The 19,799-nt window shown below is 38.3% G+C and overlaps 1 protein-coding gene across 10 annotated transcripts in view; it reads left to right on the top strand.

Annotated features, from left to right (window-relative positions):
* Window positions 1-3,811, top strand: part of rnf220a (ring finger protein 220a) — a 118,603-nt gene extending 114,792 nt beyond the window's left edge. For all 10 annotated transcript variants that reach the window (XM_026206224.1, XM_026206221.1, XM_026206222.1 and 7 more), the window contains one exon: window positions 1,978-3,811. In XM_026206224.1, the coding sequence (XP_026062009.1) occupies window positions 1,978-2,049 (72 nt within the window). In that variant the 3' untranslated portion in view covers window positions 2,050-3,811. The remainder of the gene's footprint in view (window positions 1-1,977) is intronic.
* Window positions 3,812-19,799: the final 15,988 nt, after the last annotated feature.

The raw sequence follows: 19,799 nt of genomic DNA, 5'->3' as shown, positions 1-19,799 counted from the left end.
CTTATCAGAATTGCGATTGCCTCTACTTGTCCATTTGAAATCTCCACACTTACACTCAGAAGCTCTTCCTCTTTTCTTAGCCGTTTTAGGCAGTGTTCCTCAGGGAGCCTGCTCTCATTAGCCAGTAACACATTCTGTCACCACACACGGAAGCAATTAATAAGAAAATGTTTCCCAGCTTCAGCCGTTTTCCAATATGCTATATATTAAATCAGCTCCTTCCATCTCCGCTTATCACAAGGCCTGTGTGTACGGCTCACCGACAAGAACAGAGACGTATGCGCACCAGCCCGCGCTGCCACAGCGGATTGTTAGTAATGCAGGCATTAAAATTGTTGCCTAAAGACAGCAATAAAAGTAGCACGGCGGGGCTCCTTGCGTCTTGATCAAAGTAAATGCGTGTAATTTGGTTAGCGTCAGCCTTGTTTTATGAAGCTAATGGAGCACAGCAGCTACCCGCCGCTGATGCGAGGAGCCCGCGTTTAGTCAGTGACCTGCCCATGCTCATTAAAACTAGGGAAACTCCTGCTTCCTAGAACAAAGAAACCAAGTCTCAGGTCCTCTTTGTGTCTGGGGAATCGTGGGTATAGAGGGAAGCACGTTGGGGGTTTGCTGCTTTGGGTTTTGTTTTATTTATTATTTTCACAGAAAAATGAACCTTAATGATCCTGATTCTATATAGGAGAGTCCAACTTCAGTTTCACAGTTTTACTCCTCCACGCCGGTCCACATCAAAATAAACCACTCACATAGTCAGACCATGATGTCAAATTTGAAACCATTTGCACATTCACCCTCCAGTGGTAGAGCCCATTGTTACAGCGGAACTAGCCAGAATGTGTTGTTGGATGTCTTTCAGTCTGTACGGTCAAGATCAGTGGAGCGGGTTCTGGTGCCCTAGACATGAACTGAATCATATGGAGCCACAGATCCTCTTCACAGTCTGATGTGAAGGAACACCGCAGGGTCACGCTCTGACACCCTTACTGCTCCCAAGCCCCTTAGTTTACTGACAGCAAGTCTCTTTTCTGTATGTTTAAACATACCAGTTCCTATAGGAGCCGAAGCAGTGCACTTCATGTGTAAGAGGAGAAATGCGCCGTGTGTGTGATCGGGGCATATGTGTGAGGAGGTTACATGAGGACATGATCAACAACATTCCTCACTGTAATGTTTCTGTCTGAACCTCTGACAGTTGGGTTCTTTTCTTGGGGCAGAGCACAAACGTGAGGGTTTTATATCTCTTGTGCCTTGCTGTCTGAGTCTCCATCGAGTGTTGTGGTATTATTGAAGCCGAGTATGTAGTTTGCTGATCCTGTTGTGGTGTTCAGTCAGTCGCTGTGTAGCATGTGTGTGGTGCAGACAGCAGACCACACAGCTCACCTTCCTCCTCCTCTACCTCTGCCTGCTGTTCTCCTGCTTTTATGGCGCAGGCTTTACGGGTACTGGCTAAACATCAGAGTGGTTGTGGGAAAAGCGCATGCTTGTCGAACAGGGTGGGCTGCCAATGTAAGGCAGTTTTTATTTCCACATACACACTGGTAAAATACACTACCTTTCAAAAGTTTGAGCTCAGTTAGGTTTTTTTTTCTTCAAAGAGAAATTGTATTAAATAGCTCAAATGTGACTTTAAAAAGTTGCAGTAGATTTCTATTTCAAATAAAAGTAACCCTGAAAAAAGTATAAAGGTTTCCGCAAAAATGTTAAGCCGCACAACTGTTTTCAACATTGATGATGATGATAAATGTTTCTTGAGCATTATAATGTTTTTTCTGAAGGACCATGAGACACTAAAGACTCTAAAGTAATGGCTAGCACAAGAATCATTTACGTTTTAAAATGTATTAAAATAACAAATCCCCGAACTTTATAAATGATATTGTAAACTAAGAGGATAAAAGCTTTTACACCAAGAGGGCCTTTGTTAGCATAGCATTTGACCACCTTCTTAATTTTGTTGTCTTTCTCTTTCAACAGGGAAACAAGAAACTCTGCCCACAATGCAACACCATCACGTCGCCAGGGGACCTCAGGCGTGTGTATTTGTGAGCAAAACAGCCCGATTTCTTTTCGTTTTGTTTTACTTTTCGTTTCCATTCGCGCTAGTGTTTTTGGTTTCCCCACCGACCTGAGGGAGTGAAGAATCGTCCTGACCATGAGAGACTCGAGCACAGACTCACACGGACTATAAATGGGGACCGACTTCACAAGCATAGGACTAATGAGGACTGTGTAGACTCAGTTCTCTACTATAGTTGCTTATGTGAAGAGGCTTTCCGCCTTCCCTCTTGTGTTGGTCCATGGTCCACCCTCTCCAAAGTCAGCTTGGTTCCTTGATGGGGAACGTGTTGTTCTCAGTTGAAGAAAAGAGTACTCATTCTGTCCCTCTACCTGCACTGCTGCTGCTCTTCATCTCCCACCTTCGCAACTTCTTCTCCAAGACCGCTGACGTCACCCCAACTGAAACATCAGCCTGACGATAAGAAGAGACTCTAAACGGCTCTCCAGAACCCCTCGACCTTGATTCTTCATTGTGTTCTCGTTCACCCCAAATCATTACTACTTTTGTGGTGTTCTAGTGATGTCAACCAAATTCAATGAATCAGTGCAAGCACATGTATATAATAGTCTCTGTATGTTTACAGTGTTGTGAGTAAATGACATAGAGAACAAAATACACTTGTATACACGCGCACACACCTACATGCACACACACACACACGTACAGAAGAATATATTGAATAAAAGTCCAGTTTTAGTTGGGGGCGGCATGGGTTGGGGGGGGGGATATGTTTCAATCTTGGTGAATTAAAAAAAAGAAAGAAAGAAAAAAAGAAAAGAAAACCCTCTGTATTTTTAAAGCAGATGTTGTTGTCTTGAAGTTGTATTTCATTGTACAGGAAGAAATTTAAGTAATAATAATAATAAACTACTCAAACTAGGACTTAAAAGATTTAGGTGTACATTTTTCAGTAAAAACTGTAGATTTAACCCTGAAACAAGGGAAAGTATCTTTCTTTTTCTTTGCTGTTTTCTAAGAAATGGAAAGATTTGCTTTTATTCACCCACGTTTTTCAGCGTTTTCGACTTTAATGCTGAATGCTGTCTGTCTGTTACAAACAATTGAAATGACTGCTTATTCCATTGAACGTGCAGTATTAAGACCCCTGACCGGTTGCATATCATCAGTTTGTTCCCTCAAAAAGGGACTTTTCTGAAAACATCAAACACTTAAAGTGGTTTCATTTAAAAGTTATGTTCCGATTTCCTCTCGGATACTTCTTTTTCCCCCTCAAAGAAAGAACTGAAGAGTGGAGACTTGTTTCCCTGACTGACTGACTGCTCACGTGTTCCCTACGAGTGAGACCGTGTGCTTTATATTTGTACATCTATGTATTCTGTGATTTCTGTATTGATGTAAGAGCAAAAAAAGGAAGAAGTGAAAGGTCATTGCTGATCCCAACACCACAATAAACAGTCAAATGTTATAACTTATTCCACTGTTCTTTAAATCGATCTCCACCATAGCTGGGTCACAGTCAAGTACTGTAAAAACAGCTCGTCAAGATTGTTTCCACATGTAAAATACCTCTCTCTGCAACTATTTTGTAAAATACATGTAGTTAAACATGGATTAGGGTTGACTTTGTATTCTTCCTTTGCCAAACAATTCGTTCCTGCCCCAAAGATGACCGATTGCACAAGATAATTGTGTGATATGATTTGTGTCCTTGTATATTCTTGAAAATGGTACGTGTCTTTCCCGTTTGTAAGTTACATTTGACATCAATTAAATGACTGTAAATCTGAACTGGTCACCATGTGCTGGCTTCATTCCCTGGTCTGCCTCGTGGAACTCTACCAGTTTTGAATACTCTAGAAGTGAAGCTGGTTATCGTGTTACCACATGCTATTATAGCTTTTGGAGTACACAAGTCAATATTTGTCCATTGAGTTTTAGACAGCAAAACAACTTCCTAACGCATTGCAATTTTTAATATTGATATGCATTACGATGCATCCGGTAGAGATGATAATGAGGTTTTGAGACTAACCCATTGATTTCATATCTTCCCTGACACTAAGTGCATCAAATTAAGTCTTTTTTGCCCTTATTTTGGATCTTTTTGTATTCCATTATGCCATCTACAGGCTTTACCAGGTTTGTTTTACCTGAACAGTATCAAAGCATAAGCACAGCACACTTTAACAATAAAGACTGTAATTAAAATTTCATGAAATCACTAGATGTAATTAAGAAGTCGTCTACCTCTGCAGTAAAGCCTCTGATCCCAGGCCAAACTCTAGGTACGTGCTGTATTAGAGAAAACAGTAGCAGGGTCCATAAGCATTTTCAGATGGCCATAAAATTTTGATAGATATGTTGGAAAATCAGCAGGAGATTCTATTAAGTCCTTGTAGGCTAGCTCCAGCCTCTTGTTGGAAGTGTTTGTGGGTTCTTTTGAAAGGAACGAAACAAGCTTGGAAAACCTGTAAATAAACAGCAGTTATGTTGTAGCAGTTTATGGACTTAATTACTGTGCACATTCAAGTGAGGCCGTTTTTATTCAGAGTCAGTCGTCTAAAGTTGCTTTGGAGTTGCATTGATTACTAAAAATCATTACTGTAGTTTATGTTAACTAAAATACATTTAAAGCTCAGAATATAAATATCAGATACTTAAAATATGAAATGTTGCCTTGGGACCTAAACTAATAAAATGACTAAAACTCATATATGTATTCATGTAAAATGTTACAAAAAAAGTTTTTTTTTTTTTTAGCTTGACTTGATAAAATTGATTAGTCTCTATTAGTTGAAAACTTTTAGTACAAAAAAAATAACAACAACCTAATGTTAGCTTGTTCATATAGTCTACTGTAACAGTAGCTATAATATACTGTTATAAAAATGATACAGTTTTCCCTGAACTTTATTGACCCTGTTCATAAAGAGGCACCTGATATCTGGTTGATGTCTATGTTGTATCCTCAATATCGGTGATACCTTGTAGTGACAGGGATTTATTGGTTACCAGAGGTCAGACTGGGGTCCAGGCAGTAATGTGTCTCCTATGTAGCGGTGAAAGAATGTACCTGTGGTTGGATCATCTCACCTCTCTGCCATCTAACCCAAGTCTTTACTTACTGTCAAAGGCTGTGTATTCCAGACAGCCGTGCGATCCATAGAGTGCATTAGGCAGGCTGTGGGCTGGGCTCAGGTTACCGCCCACCCTGTGGCCTGAGTGGCGCTAGAACCAGGAAGAAGCCTGATGAGTGCAAGCAGATCTATAGAAATTGCTTTTGGAGGTCAAAGCCATCCCTGATGGGGAGTATAAAGTGTGGGGGCCATTATAGGCAGTTTACAAACATCTCCGCAGACCAATCAATAGGACAGGCCTTCTCTGCTGCGTTGGGTAATTCCTCGATCGCATTGGCTGTCTGTACCAATGGTAATTTACACCTTCATGTGGGAATTTTACTGTGTCTCCACCCCTTCAGTGTCCACTACTTTCTGGTTGAAGTGCTTGTACAACTCATTCAATTAGGAGCCTCTCCTCTCCTCAGCCTCTTTATAAGATCGATTCACTCAAGGTGCTTGACAGAAGAAAAAAAAAAGGCTTTGGGTATTTAGTTATGTGCTGGAGTAGGAAATTGAAGAATGTTGAAATGTTTGGCCATCTGGCATATTGTTAAATTGCTCATCTAGATTTAGTGCTGCAAAATAGCATCTCCAGAGTGCATTTACACTACACACATTGTCTTATTTTCAGGAAGCCAAAATAATGAAAATTTACTGGTTGTGCATTAGTTCCACTTGACCCTAAGTGGATAGAGACAGATTAAATTCCCTGTAACGTAGACAACTGCTTTTGGTCATAAAGTTATTTTTGCCGAACGGATGGAATTATAAAAATGTTTGCAAACTACTGTCGATATAAATGGAGATACTGGGGTTGAACATTAGGTACATGCGATGGAAATACCACCATACACCATCACCTTCCAAAATTAATACTTTTATTCAGCAAAAAAGTCGTAGTCAGAATACTCCATCTGCCATCACACATGCAATCTGGGTTATAAGAAGCGACAGGAACACTTTTTGTAAGCGAAGAAAACAAAAATAACGACTTTGCAGCTGTATCATCTATGCCACAACGATGAGCTGTTTTATTTTTAAATCAAAGTGCTCTTTTGTTGATTTTGATTGCTTCCATTGTCCTCATTTGTAAGTCGCTTTGGATAAAAGCGTCTGCTAAATTACTAAATATAAATGTAAATACATGTAGAAACAGTCCATCCTTGTGACACAGAAGGGCATAAACAGCATACAGTGATATTAAGAGACACAGAGGAGACCGTTGACAAAGGAATTCTTGAATAAAGTCGTTATTTTTGTTTTCTTCATTTGCAAAAATTGTTCCCGTCGCTTCATATAACCTAAATTGCACGTCTGATGGCAGATGGAGTATTCTGACGACGACTTTCATACCTTTTCTGTACCTTGACACTGTTATTTACTTGGGAGTCTATGGGACAGTCATCCAAAATATCTTCAATTGTGTGTAAAAAGGAGCTTTTACGGGTTTGGAACAACATAGGGGTAAGTGACTGATGACAAAAGTTTCATTTTGGGGCGGAGAATCCCTCAAAATAGACATTTATATAGTTCCAAAAAGAATTCTATTTCAAATAAATGCTGTTCTTTTGAACCTGATCTTGGAAATATCCTCTGGTAACAAGTTACATTTTCTTTTACTGGACCCATAGAGATTAAACAATGTAAATGTATAAAAGTCTAATCATGAAAGTGACTAACACTTTTTATGTTTAACTGCTAGTGCATACTTTATGTATATGTTCAATCATTTTTCCAAATTGTTTGCTGTTTTAGAATAATATTTTCCCTTTTTTAGGTTAAAACCTAAGCAAAAATTTTAAAAGTTCAAAGCTTTTAGTTAAAACTAAAACATGGTTACAGATGTTAGAGCAAAAAAGTGCTACAGCCATCCAGAGTTTTCCATATTCCAAAGTCTTATCTGCTCATTTGACAGTGCACGTAAATTAGGGCACCCATTATAACTTTTGGATGGTTATGGTTTATGGATGCAAAAATGTCCCCTTTTCTTTTGTCTTTCACGAGCTGCCTGGAGGAATTCGATGATTATGTATGAAAGCTTTGTTCTCTAGCTAACGTTGTGGCTAAAGCGCCATTCTGAATTGTTCTTATATTCACCACTGCTTACAAGATTGCCTGGTGACATTATGAGGATTTAGCAGGGACGCTTGTTTAATAACGAGGTGAAGTGAAATGGTTTGTGTGTTTGTGTAGGGGATTGTGCATGTATGTGCATGCATGTGTGTTAGCACTGACAGGATTACCATAAACCTGCTGGTGTGAAAGATGAGATATTAAGCCTCGCTGCCGTCGACTCTTAATGGGCCAGCGTGGGAGTGTTGTTCCCCAGGCTCAGTAATCTCTCCCAAGACCTATTTATTACCAAAGAAAATCTGCTGTAGCATTCATATCCGCTACTTCCCTGAGATTACACATATCAATCACAAGAACAATGTATTAAGGCCCCTGCAACAAGATGCATCCATACTCAATGTATCCTCTGTCGCCTGCCGGAGTGTTTACCAACTTTGTCTGCCAAGTTTGATTATGATAGACTGCCACAAAAAAAAAAAAAAGGAAAAAGAGAAAGAAACAAGGCCTGACCTGCTGACCTCAAAATAATTACAACACAGGCTGTCTGGCTTTGAGGGCCTGACCAGGTAAAACAGGCTACTAAAAGGAATTTATTTGTTGTAAAACTGCAATGCTAAAAGTATCATATAGGAAAATGTAAGTATTCATACTTTAATCTAATCATGAAACTCTATAGCACATGTAAAAAAACAGCTTTTAAAATAAGTCAAAAAGCCAAGAAAAAAAAAAACAATAATAATAATGTCACAACTCCCAGAACTCTGGTCTGCGTTTGTTTTAAATGAGAGATTTATTCCTTACATTTCTGAATGCAAGCAGGCCTACAGAAGACCGTTTAAAATCCCTGAGGTGTCTTGTAGTACAACACACGTCCCACATGAGGGCGCTAAGCACTGCTAAAGATTTTGGGAGAGACTAGCGGGTTCAAGTCAAAGGTAAACTTCATTTTAGAGGGAGAACGTTTTTAATATCTTGAATCGTTTCTTTCTCATTAGCAAGAAAACATTCTAAAGACATTTTGACAGTAGTCATGTTTATGCTGCTGATTTCTCAGTGTTTTTGTTGCATTTTGTTGTGTGAGGAGATTACACTTGCGTGATAGCAGTTTCCATGTGAGCAACTCGCCACTGCATTATTTAGCTCTATTTTCATGTCCACGTGAGGTTTTTGGTCTAACAAGACTCTTGTATTTTGTAGCATTGAGACATATTGTGCACATAATTATCACTGTCAGCCAAACGAGACAGTCCTGATAATGTTCATATGATTATTGATTGCAGCTTTTAATTAAAATAATCTATTAATAATAAAACAGATAAATTATGTAATATTTTTAGAAGAGGCATAAGAGGCCTCGCATTGTTTTATTTCAGTAAAAGCCTTGCTCTGTCCAAAAATAAATAAATATGCATAGCCTACATAAATATTTATTTATGTATTATAGAAGTAATTAAATTTTGCCTTTATGTTTATACAGGTCAGAATTTAATTTTGGAGAAAATTCTAAATGTGTTGTTTGCAATCTGTGTTACTTACAGGTGCATTTCAATAAATTAGAATGTCGTTGAAAAAGTTCATTTGTTTTTAGTAATTCAACTCAAGTTGTGAAACTCATGTATTAAATAAATCCAGTGCACACAGACTGAAGTAGTTCAAGTCTTTGGTTCTTTTAATTGTGATGATTTTGGCTCACATTTAACGAAAACCCACCAGTTCACTATCTCAACAAATTAGAATATGGTGACATGCCATTCAGCTAATCAACTCAAAACACCTGCAAAGGTTTCCTGAGACTTGGTTCACTAGGTTACACAATCATGGGGAAGAATGCTGATCTGACAGTTGTCCAGAACACAATCATTGACACCCTTCACAAGATGGATAAGCCACAAACATTCATTGCCAAAGAAGCTGGCTGTTCACAGAGTGCTGTATCCAAGCATGTTAACTGAAAGTTGAGTGGAAGGAAAAAGTGTGGAAGAAAACAATGCACAACCAACCGTGAGAACTGCAGCCTTATGAGGATTGTCAAGCACAATCTTTTCAAGAATTTGAGTGAACTTCACAAGGAATGGTCTGAGGCTGGTGTCAGAGCATACAGACGTGTCAAGGAATTCAGCTACAGTTGTTGTATTCCTCTTCTTAAGCAAACATCAGAGGCGTCTTACCCGGGCTAAGGAGAAGAAGAACTGGACTGTTGCCCAGTGGTCCGAAGTCCTCTTTTCAGATGAGAGCAAGTTTTGTATTTCATTTGGAAACCAAGGTCCTGCAGTCTGGAGGAAGGGTGGAGAAGCTCATAGCCCAAGTTGCTTGAAGTCCAGTGTTGAGTTCCCACAGTCTGTGATGATTTGAGTGCAATGTCATCTGCTGATGTTGGTTCATTGTGTTTTTTTTTAATCCAAAGCACCCGTTTACCAAGACATTTTTGAGCACTTCATGCTTCCTTCTGCTGACCTGCTTTTTGAAGATGCTGATTTAATTTTCCAGCTGGATTTGGCACCTGCCCACATTGCCAAAAGCATGAAAAAGTTGGTTAAATGACCATGGTGTTGGTGTGCTTGACTGGCCAGCAAAACCCTCAGACCTGAACCGCATAGAGAATCTATGCGATATTGTCAAGAGGAAAAAGAGAAACAAGAGACCAAACAATGCAGATGAACTGAAGGCCACTGTCAAAGAAACCTGGGCTTCCAGACCACCTCAGCAGTGCCACAAACTGATCACCTCCATGCCACGCCGAATTGAGGCAGTAATTAAAGCAAAAGGAAACAGTACAGTAAATAGTGATATTTTTGTTAAATATGAGCCAAAATATTCACAATATAAAGAACCAAAGACTTAAACTACTTCAGTCTGAGTGCACTGAATTTAATACATGAGTTTCACAATTTGAGTTGATTTACTAAATTACTTTCCATGACATTTTAATTTATTGAGATGCATCTGTACATACCTTCAGGTTAAACTTGACAAACAATGACTAAATTAAAGAGTACAAGGGCTTACAGTTATGACAAACTGAGTTCATATGCTTAGACAACAAATGAGACAAACATCATAGCCCTAGCAACTTGCTAGCATTTATTTTTATTTATTTATTTATTTAAGAGCACAATATTCTCTCTTCAGCTAACCTAAACCTTAAATCCAAAACGGTCATCCTTAAATCCTAATTTCCCAGAGCAGTGTTTTTCAAAATAGGCTCCATGGAAAAGTTCAATCACATTTGGGTCTGTGATATCTGAAAAATTTAAAATGTAACTGGAAAATTGACTTTATATTTGTAACCAGACCAAATGTGAGTTTGCAAAAATAAAATTATATATATATATATATATATATATAACATGGAAAGGGAAAGTTTTTAGAATCCATGCTGATTTAACCATAATAAGACCCCTAAAATATTTCTCTGTGATACTGAAAATACATTGCACCCAGCCATCAGTAACCTCTCACATGGGCACGAGCAGTAGAAACTTCAGACCCCCAGCAGCCCCTCCGCCACCCACTCCTCACACACCGCTCGCACAAGAGAAGCCTTTGACTCTGCTGTTTCATCTGCCCCGCTCATCACCTTACCTTTCATCTTCCGTCTGCCCAGGGGGCAAACACTGGCCCTTTGTCTGCACGTCGGGGGCCTGGGGTGTAGGATGTGTGGCTCTGCTATTTCTGTGTCCCTTACAGTATCTGTCTGTCTGAGAGGCAGGTGAATGACAGGTCTGAGCGTGGCCTCACATGAGCCTGTAGTGCTACTCACAAGTCCTGCTAGATCAGACGTAGTGAATTCAGATTGCTAGAACATCAGTATTGCTTCCCTTTCATCTGATATAACACAGTCTTGCGAAGGTATTTGCGCAGTTTGTGTACTGTCTTAATACAGAAATATGTTGAAGCATCTGTTTTCCATGGCTGTTTAAAGGCTTATAATAAGGGCTTTGTTTGGTTTTCTCTCTCTTTCAAGAACAGCACTTGTACTGTAGCCGTGGCTCATCACACTCCATTACTTTGTTTGTCTTAGCGAGTATATGCTCCACTAATTGTGTAATAATACCACTAACTGTGTGCGTTAAACTGTGCCATAATCCTGCGACTGGACTTTAGCGTGTTTAATGGGAAGAGCCTCTAATTAGGGGATTTTTTACAACACTTAGCAAACATTACACTTGTTGCCAAACAAAGACAGACAGAGTACGTAGTTAATGTTGGCTTTGTTGTGAGGAAACAGTGTACTGTACTGTTAGTAATGTTATTTATTGTGAGGTGTTCTTGGTGCTGTTAGGACACTGTAAACACGTTTAAGGATTTTGAGATCAGATGACTCTATGAAGTACAGTACCTAGTTCACTTTGAGGATTTCTCTATTTAGAGCTGTAAATGGATTGTTCATCAACAAAAGCAAATTGTCTGACCTTCTTTGCTTTGAAATGCTAAAAAGGAACTGTGTTTTCCAGGACTGGAAAAGTTGGTTCTTTTCAATGATTCAGTCAAACCAGTTCACAAATCAGACTGAATGATTCATTATAGTGAGTTGGTCTAAACTTTAAGGGTTTTTATAAACCTGTATCCAAAAATCATTGATGGCTGGAAAGATCAAAAAGGGTTGGAATGCTGAAGAATGCTACCCTTTTCTATAAAATGAAAGCATTACCTGCTCCTCAAAAAAAAAAAAAAAGGCCCTAAAAGTAGCATAAAAGTGGACTGCATAGTTCAAATGTTTAGGGTTAGTAAGTGTTTCTTTATTTATATTGTGAAAAAAAGAAAATAAATTAAGTTTACAACTGCATGTTTTTTCAATTGATTTTTAAAGGGTCATGTGACAGTGACTGCCATCATGGTAATAAAATACATTTTAAAATACCTAAAAATAGCGAACAGTTATTTTACATTGTAGTAATATTTCACAATATTAATGTTTTAATTTTTAACTTTAACTTTTTTTTTTTTTTTTTTAATGAATGCAAATTTAGTTAGTGTAACTTCTTGGTGACTTCTGACCGTCCCCAAACTTTTCAACAGTAGTGTATATAGCTCACCGTCTGCCTAATGTTCTGATGTTCTGCAGTATGTTTATGCAATGAACAAACTGAATTTGTAACTTATTTACTGAAAATCTTCCCCTCCATGAAATAAAGTCAAACAGGGATAGAACAAAGGGTGTAAAAGGGTGAGTAAATGATGACTGAATGTTAAAGGGTTCTGCTAGTTAGAAAATAATTGCAACTTGATGAAGTATTTTTAGTTTGGTCTAGTTTAGTTGTAGAGACTGAAGAGAAATAAACTAGTTTCCTCTTACCATTGTGATTACCATACTGACTTTTCTATCATTTCAACCCATTTCATATCCTCATGTCTTGGCAGCACTTGAAAGAGAGAAAGAGATCAGGCATTGGGCAACAGTTTGGCCTGGGCCAGACCCAGTAGTAAGATAAGCACAGAGAGATGTTGTCTGGTTCAGTCTGTTATCTCTGATCCTTACAGTCAATATGCTGAGAGAGCAGGAGAATGTTGACCATCACTCCTGCCAGGCAGACCATTGTTACCTGTTATACATGTCTGCCATCATGGATATCTGACCTGCCAGCTTTCAGAGTGTGCGTATTCTCTCTAGTACATTCGATATGATGTGATATGTAGCGTATAGTCATGCAGTCTTTGGTTTGTCCTGTACTTTTTCTGTCAGCGGTACATCTTTGAATCCACTAGAGGGCAGCAAATAAACACATTTTAGCTTCATTTTGTATTATATCTAGGCCTGTTTGCCCTTTACTTATCTTGAATGATCTTGTTCAACCTCTCTGAGGAGATCTTTTTTTGTTGTGGTTGTTTTACATATAAATGCAGTCTATATAAGTACTTGTGTAGAGCAGCAGAGGCATGCTGAAATGTGATTATGCTCCTTTTTTACTCTTTCTTTCTCTTCTTTTCTTTCTATCATCCTCTCTGTCTAACGAAGAAAAGGTAGAGTATGATGGCCCGAGGCGGCCGTGACTCACCTGTGCAAACAGGGGGTTGGAAAGACTGGTTTTAAATCCGCCAAATCCACTGTATTCCGTAACTGACTGCCTGCTTTACTTTCTGCCTTAATTAACCACTAAATTGAGTATTTAAGAACTTTGTTGGTCCCATTCATGATTCTAAACGTTCCTTCTTTTAATTGCAGACAGTTATGGAGGACAAGTGATGTTTTGATTCGCTATGATTTAAGGTACTGCTAACACCGTTGCAGGTTAGTAATCCCTGCGTCATTCATGTCACAGTTGACTTTATGTTGGGACATAAAAACGTGAGGTAACATCTCTCTTTCCAGTGAATGTAAACATCCCAAGAGTGCAAATAAACCTTATCGCTCTTCCTATTAACTCCCAGTGTAAATAGTGAAACCATTCTGAATATGAAAATGCTAGTGTGTTGCTTTCTTCATCTACCTGGATGTCACATATTCTTCGTTTTCCTATGGCAAATATATCTTTTTTTCTTTTCTATTTCCAGTAAAGTAAAGCAAATTAGTCGGTTTTCATAGACTCAGAGTCATTCATCTGCACTATTCATATTTTTGCAATGCCAAAATGATACCAAAATGTCACGAAATGCATCAGGGTGCTTGTTTTGTTTAGTTTTTCTCTCTTACTTTAAAACCAAATACTATGCAAGTCTGAAAGCTAATTCCATTATTTCCTTATTTGTCTGTCCATTTTAAAGTATGTACATTACATGTTTCTTCTGGTGTTGCATGAAGCCTCAAGGGAAATATATTTGACTAAGTCTCTTTCTCACACTCACAAAAGTGTATTTAACATCTTTGTTAAACCAACACTGTGCAGCTGCTTTTGTCTTAGATCATTTTAGCTTACATTAGATTTGCAATGACTCTGCAAACTGTCTATCTCAGACGAGCCTGAATAGCAGTGTTGTTATTGTTATAAAACTGCTAGATAATCTTTTATCAATTGGAATATCATATAAATACTAGAATGAAAAATATAAATGTTGCTTGAAGTAAAGACTAAAGCTACAACTGAAATTAAAATAAATTAATGCTAAATAGAAATGTTTAAAAAAACAATTAAAATGTAAAATGGAAACTGAAAATCTAAAAGCTAGTCTGCAACATAATAGTATGTAAATAATACTAAAATAACACTTCTGAATGCCCTCATGGCTATATTTCAACACGGATGGCACAAAAGGATGATGATGATGCCAATTCAGCATACACCAGCTGGTATTGGTTCAAGTGTGGCTCCTGCGTGAGGATGTTTATTCTTAGACGCGCTCTTCAAAGTCCTTCTGTATTCTCTGGCAAAAAAAAAATGACTGGAGCCCGGCCCTCCCCCAGCCTGCCTGTGTTCACGGAGGATTTTGATGTGGTGTCAGACAATGGGCGATTTAGAGATTTCCTGTTTCGGAGTGTCGTATGATTTGTCCTCAGGCAGTGATGTTTAAGAAACCTTTTGTTGCCGAATAGGACCAGTGGAAACTATACTTCCCAAAGGTCCTTTATGTCACCTGTTGAATACTGGGATTGTGAGCCATTGTGCGGTGATTTACACAGGTAACGTTGGCTCCGGTGACCCCGGCATGACATGCGCAGAGTTAACAGCGTATTTGATATGGCTGCCTTTTTGCTTTTACCAGATCTTTCTGTCAGGAGAGCAGGCTTTGTGACGGACAATGCCTTTTGTTGGCGGGCACAAAGAAGAGGTTTCAAACATCTATTCATGGTTCCACTGTGATTATGGCACATGGCTGTATAATTTCATCAGAGAGGAACAAAATGTCTGCCATCAAAAAAGAACATAACTCTAAGAATCAGTTCAGTTGCCCACAGCGCTGTATGTGTGGTTTGGTGCAGGTGTGAGATGGATTATTATATTTTGGAGCTCAGGCATTCTGTTTACTTCCTGCATGTCAACTCCAGCGCTCCTGCATGAGAGCGTGAGACATGGCGACAGGTAAACAGGACTGACAGGGAGGATGTAGATTTGGCATGTCCCAGCCTGGAAATGCTTGTTCTCTGAGCTAAATGTTTAAGACATAATAAGCATATAGATATATGTGTGTGTGATGAAGTGCGTGTGTGGACTAAGGGGGGATTGGGATGGGAAGCCAGAAAATGTGTGTGAACAAAATAGAGGAGTGACAGAGAAAGAGGAGAAAGAGATCGGGACAAAAGAGAGAACTGGCTTATTGAGAGAACATCAAACGGCTCTCTTGAGGCTCTCCTCCTGCTGGACAGGTTTTGCTCATCTGCCACTTCCATTGAGAACAAGAAGAGCCAAAACCACATCCACATCATTGTTCCTTTACTTTCTCTGCTCGACTTTTATCATGGCATCTGTAAAAACAAAGATAAAGTTTATTTCTTCAGTGTACCATTTAACTCAGCTTACACTTCTCAGCCATTTCCGTCCATGAGAGATGATGAATAAACTCTATATTGTGGGTACAGATTCTGTTTAACTGCTGAGAGGGGTCATTTACCTTAAAAAAAAATTAAAAAAAATACATATTTTAAAGATTTTTGTTGTTTAATACCTGAAATATCTGTCTTGTCCTGTAGAACGCAAAATAAGTACGTAGTTCAGCAGAATGCCCATGCTATATTGCAGATGGCGGCTAAGCTTCAGAAAAGCACCATGAAGTTATTCGTATTCTATATTTCAAGTCTTCTGGAGCTACGTGGTAGTTTTATTTTTTTTTAAATGGACCGAAAGTTGTTATTCACTGAAAATCATGCACATAAAAATGGGTTTCAATTGACACGAGGGTGCATATATGATGTATATAGGTGCATCTCAGTAAATTAGAATGTTGTGGAAAAGTTGATTTATTGCAGTAATTCAACTCAAATTGTGAAACTCGCTTATTAAATGAATTCAATGCACTCAGACTGGAGTAGTTTAAGTCTTTGGTTCTTTTAATTGTGATGATTTTGGCTCACATTTAACAGAAACCAACAAATTATTCACTCAAAAAAATGTAATATTTCATAAGACCAATAAAAAAAAAAAACTCAATACTTGGTAGGGACTCCTTTTGCTTTAATTACTGCCTCAATTCGGTGTGGCATGGAGGTGATCAGTTTGTGGCACTGCTGAGGTGGTCTGGAAGCCCAGGTTTCTTTGACAGTGGCCTTCAGTTCATCTGCATTTTTGGTCTCTTGTTTCTCATCTTCCTCTTGACAATATCCCATAGATTATCTATGAGGTTCAGGTCTGGTGAGTTTGCAGGCCAGTTAAGCACACCAACACCATGGTCATTTAACCAACTTTTGGTGCTTTTGAATTAAATCCAAAATTTGCTCGCATCTGAAAAGAGGACTTTGGACCACTGGGCAACAGTCTAGTTCTTCTTCTCCTTAACCCGGGTAAGACGCCTCTGACATTTTCTGTGGTTCAGGAGTGGCTTAACAAGAGGAATACAACAACTGTAGCTGAATTACTTGCTCTGACACCAGCCTCAGTCCATTCCTTGTGAAGTTCACTTAATTTCTTGAATCGATTGTGCTTGACAATCCTCATAAGGCTGCGGTTCTCTCAGTTGGTTGTGCATCTTTTTCTTCCACACTTTTTACTTTCCACTCAACGTTCTGTTAACATGCTTGGATACAGCACTCTGTGAACAGACAGCTTCTTTGGCAATGAATGTTTGTGGCTTACCCTCCTTGTGAAGGGTGTTAACGATTGTCTTCTGGACAAATGTCAGATCAGCAGTCTTCCCCATGACTGTGTAGCCTAGTGAACCAAACTGAGAGACTATTTTGAATGCTCAGGAAACCTTTGCAGGTGTTTTGAGTTGATTAGCTAATTGGCATGTCACCATATTCTAATTTTTTGAGATAGTGAACTGGTGGGTTTTTGTTAAATGTGAGACAAATCATCACAGTTAAAAGAACCAAAGACTTAAACTACTTCAGTCTGTGTGCATTGAATTTATTTAATACACAATTAGTTTCACAATTTGAGTTGAATTACTGAACTGAACTTTTCCACGACATTCTAATTTATTGAGATGCACCTGTATACTCTATATATTTAATTTCAGGATTAACTATTCCATTCCACATTTACACTTTTTAAATGTTTGGGGTTGGTAAGATTATTATTATTATTTTTTTGGTCAGAAATATAATAATAACAGTTGCATTGTGATATATTACTATAGTTTAAAATGTAATGTATTCCTGAGATAGCAAAGCTGAACTTTCATAAACATTCTGCAACAAATGTCTTTAATGTCACTTTGATCAATTTAAAAAGGCATAAACCTGTATGAATTTCCCACTGACTTTGGTTACTAACATTCTTCAGAAAGTATTTTTTATTCAGGGTTTTGTTTTGCTTACCATCACTTTAATACATGTTAGCTGAATAAAATAACTCATTTCTAAAAAAAAAAAAAAAAAAAAAAAAAAAAAAAAAAAAAAAGCTATTCTTGCTGACCCCAAACTTTTAAATGGCAGCGTACATTATGTGTACATTAATATCTTCAGGTCAGGGTTATGTATCTTTGACATGAGAGTTCTGTCATTGTCTGAGCATGGCTGGAGGCCTTCCAGACTTCCTTCTAGATTAGTCTTTCCTCTGTCCATAAATCCCACTAAGCCTTTTACTCTTCAGAGACAAGATGATGAATCCAGCCCAGTAATCTGAACCCCACTATGTCTGTAAATATGTTTCAGTCAAGACCCATGATCATGCCTTAAATGGGACATCTTCAACAGGACCACATCTTGGTGCCCTCTAGCCTTGCAAAAAACAATAAGAGCTCTAAGCTGAAGTCAGAGTGTATCAGACACCTAGCGTGGAGCTGTCAAAAAAGAAGCGTGTAAGTGAACAACACTAGATATGAATCAGATATGAGGGGACCAGGATTGGCACTTTTTAGCATGCAGATACTTGTCAGAGGAAAAATGCAAAATCTCCTTGCTTGTAGGGGATCCTCTGAGGAGATACCAAATACTACTGGATGAATGCAGTATAATTCTCCTTTTTGGTCATGTATTGCATTCTGGCACCAAAACATGATAACAAAAACTGTTTGCAAACATATGTATCATTTGGCAGATACTGTTATCCAAAAATTATGCACATGTATCTTTTAGAAAGTTAATACATTCCTTAAGATTCATGACCTGAATCATGACCACGATGCTGGTGCAGGGAACTACTTGTTATTTAAGAATGTTTTCTTTGTTGGTCTAGTTTCTTGGAACATAAATCCCGGTTGTAAAATAATAATTATAAATAATTCAGACACCACAATAACTCAACTGTAAAACCTGATGTTTAACCAGAACTAGGTGTGTGAAACTTGTTTTTTTAAGCACCAAGCATGGATTCTGTTGATTGCATAACAATATTATATAATAAAACTTGTCAAAACAGTTAAAGTGTTTTTTTAAACCTCATAAGCTATTAAGAATGTAGATTGGTCATGTTGCCAAAGTGCAACAATAATGTTAGTACAAGACTGGCACAATCTTGGTGTCATTGATAATGTGACATATTTCACTATAAATCTTGTAAAAACAAATGGTAGGATTTTATTTATGGTGCTTCAGCTTATGTACTGTTATATTTGTTTCTTTGTTTGTTGTTGGTTTTATGCCAGAGGAAAACTGGGCGAAGGTGCCTGTCAGATTTAGTATTAGATCAAAAAACGCAGAACTATTGCTTGCAATAATTTTAACTTTCCTTATGGTCTGTCCTTGTTTTAGGCCTATAGTTTCTAGGAATATTTACACCCTCAAAAACATTGAGGCCTAATCTAAACGATTTATGTACTTTATCCATTTGAGTTATAATAATTACCATGTTTGTATATTTATTATCCAATCAGTTTATTTAATTAGCCTCATCTTCAAAGGATCAGTGTGGAAGAACTTGACTGTCCAGCACAGAGCCCTGACCTCGATCCAATTGCAAACGTTCACATAGAAACTCTTCAAAAGTTCATGGAGCTTTTATAGCTGTGTATTTATACTTAAGTTTTCTACAATTTCCACTGTTTGATTGGACAACGAGAACTTTACATATCTACTGAACACATGATGTTCTCTGTGTAACACCTCAAACCACAAGATAATCTCTCCTGTTCTAAACTGTTTCTTCCTCTTTAATGCAAAATTCATCAGCAATATCTAAAATTCACAAAGTCCCCTCAGTGCAGAAGCTCGGGTGAAGCTCAGGTTGATCTGCTGACAGAGGGATGTCTCGGAGAAAGCACTTGAGGGCGATTAACAGCGAGATGATGTAGTCAGGCTTGGATACAAGAGGGGCACCTGTCCCAATCGTCAATCTCTCTGCTCCCCGGGCGCAGGACGATGCATACCTGGCTCTTTTCCAGATTGTCTTTTTCTCCTTCTCTCTCTCTGTCTCCCTCCTTATCTTCCAGTCTTTCTGTTTATCTGTTGATCAACCAATATTTGCATTTCTTTCTTTATCACAAGATAGACTAAGGTATGACAAGTGCACAAATTTTGTATCCGCATGTACTTGTTATTAGCATGTGGTTTCTCATGGTATGCTTTTATTTAATTTTTTGGAAGTCATTATCCAGGTTCTAGGACACGGCAAGTC

The sequence above is a fragment of the Carassius auratus genome, chromosome 27 (genome assembly GCF_003368295.1).
Source record: "Carassius auratus strain Wakin chromosome 27, ASM336829v1, whole genome shotgun sequence".
Lineage (NCBI taxonomy): Eukaryota > Metazoa > Chordata > Actinopteri > Cypriniformes > Cyprinidae > Carassius > Carassius auratus.
The sequence above is the reverse complement of the archived record's forward strand: the minus strand, read 5'-3'. Positions and strand labels throughout refer to the sequence as shown.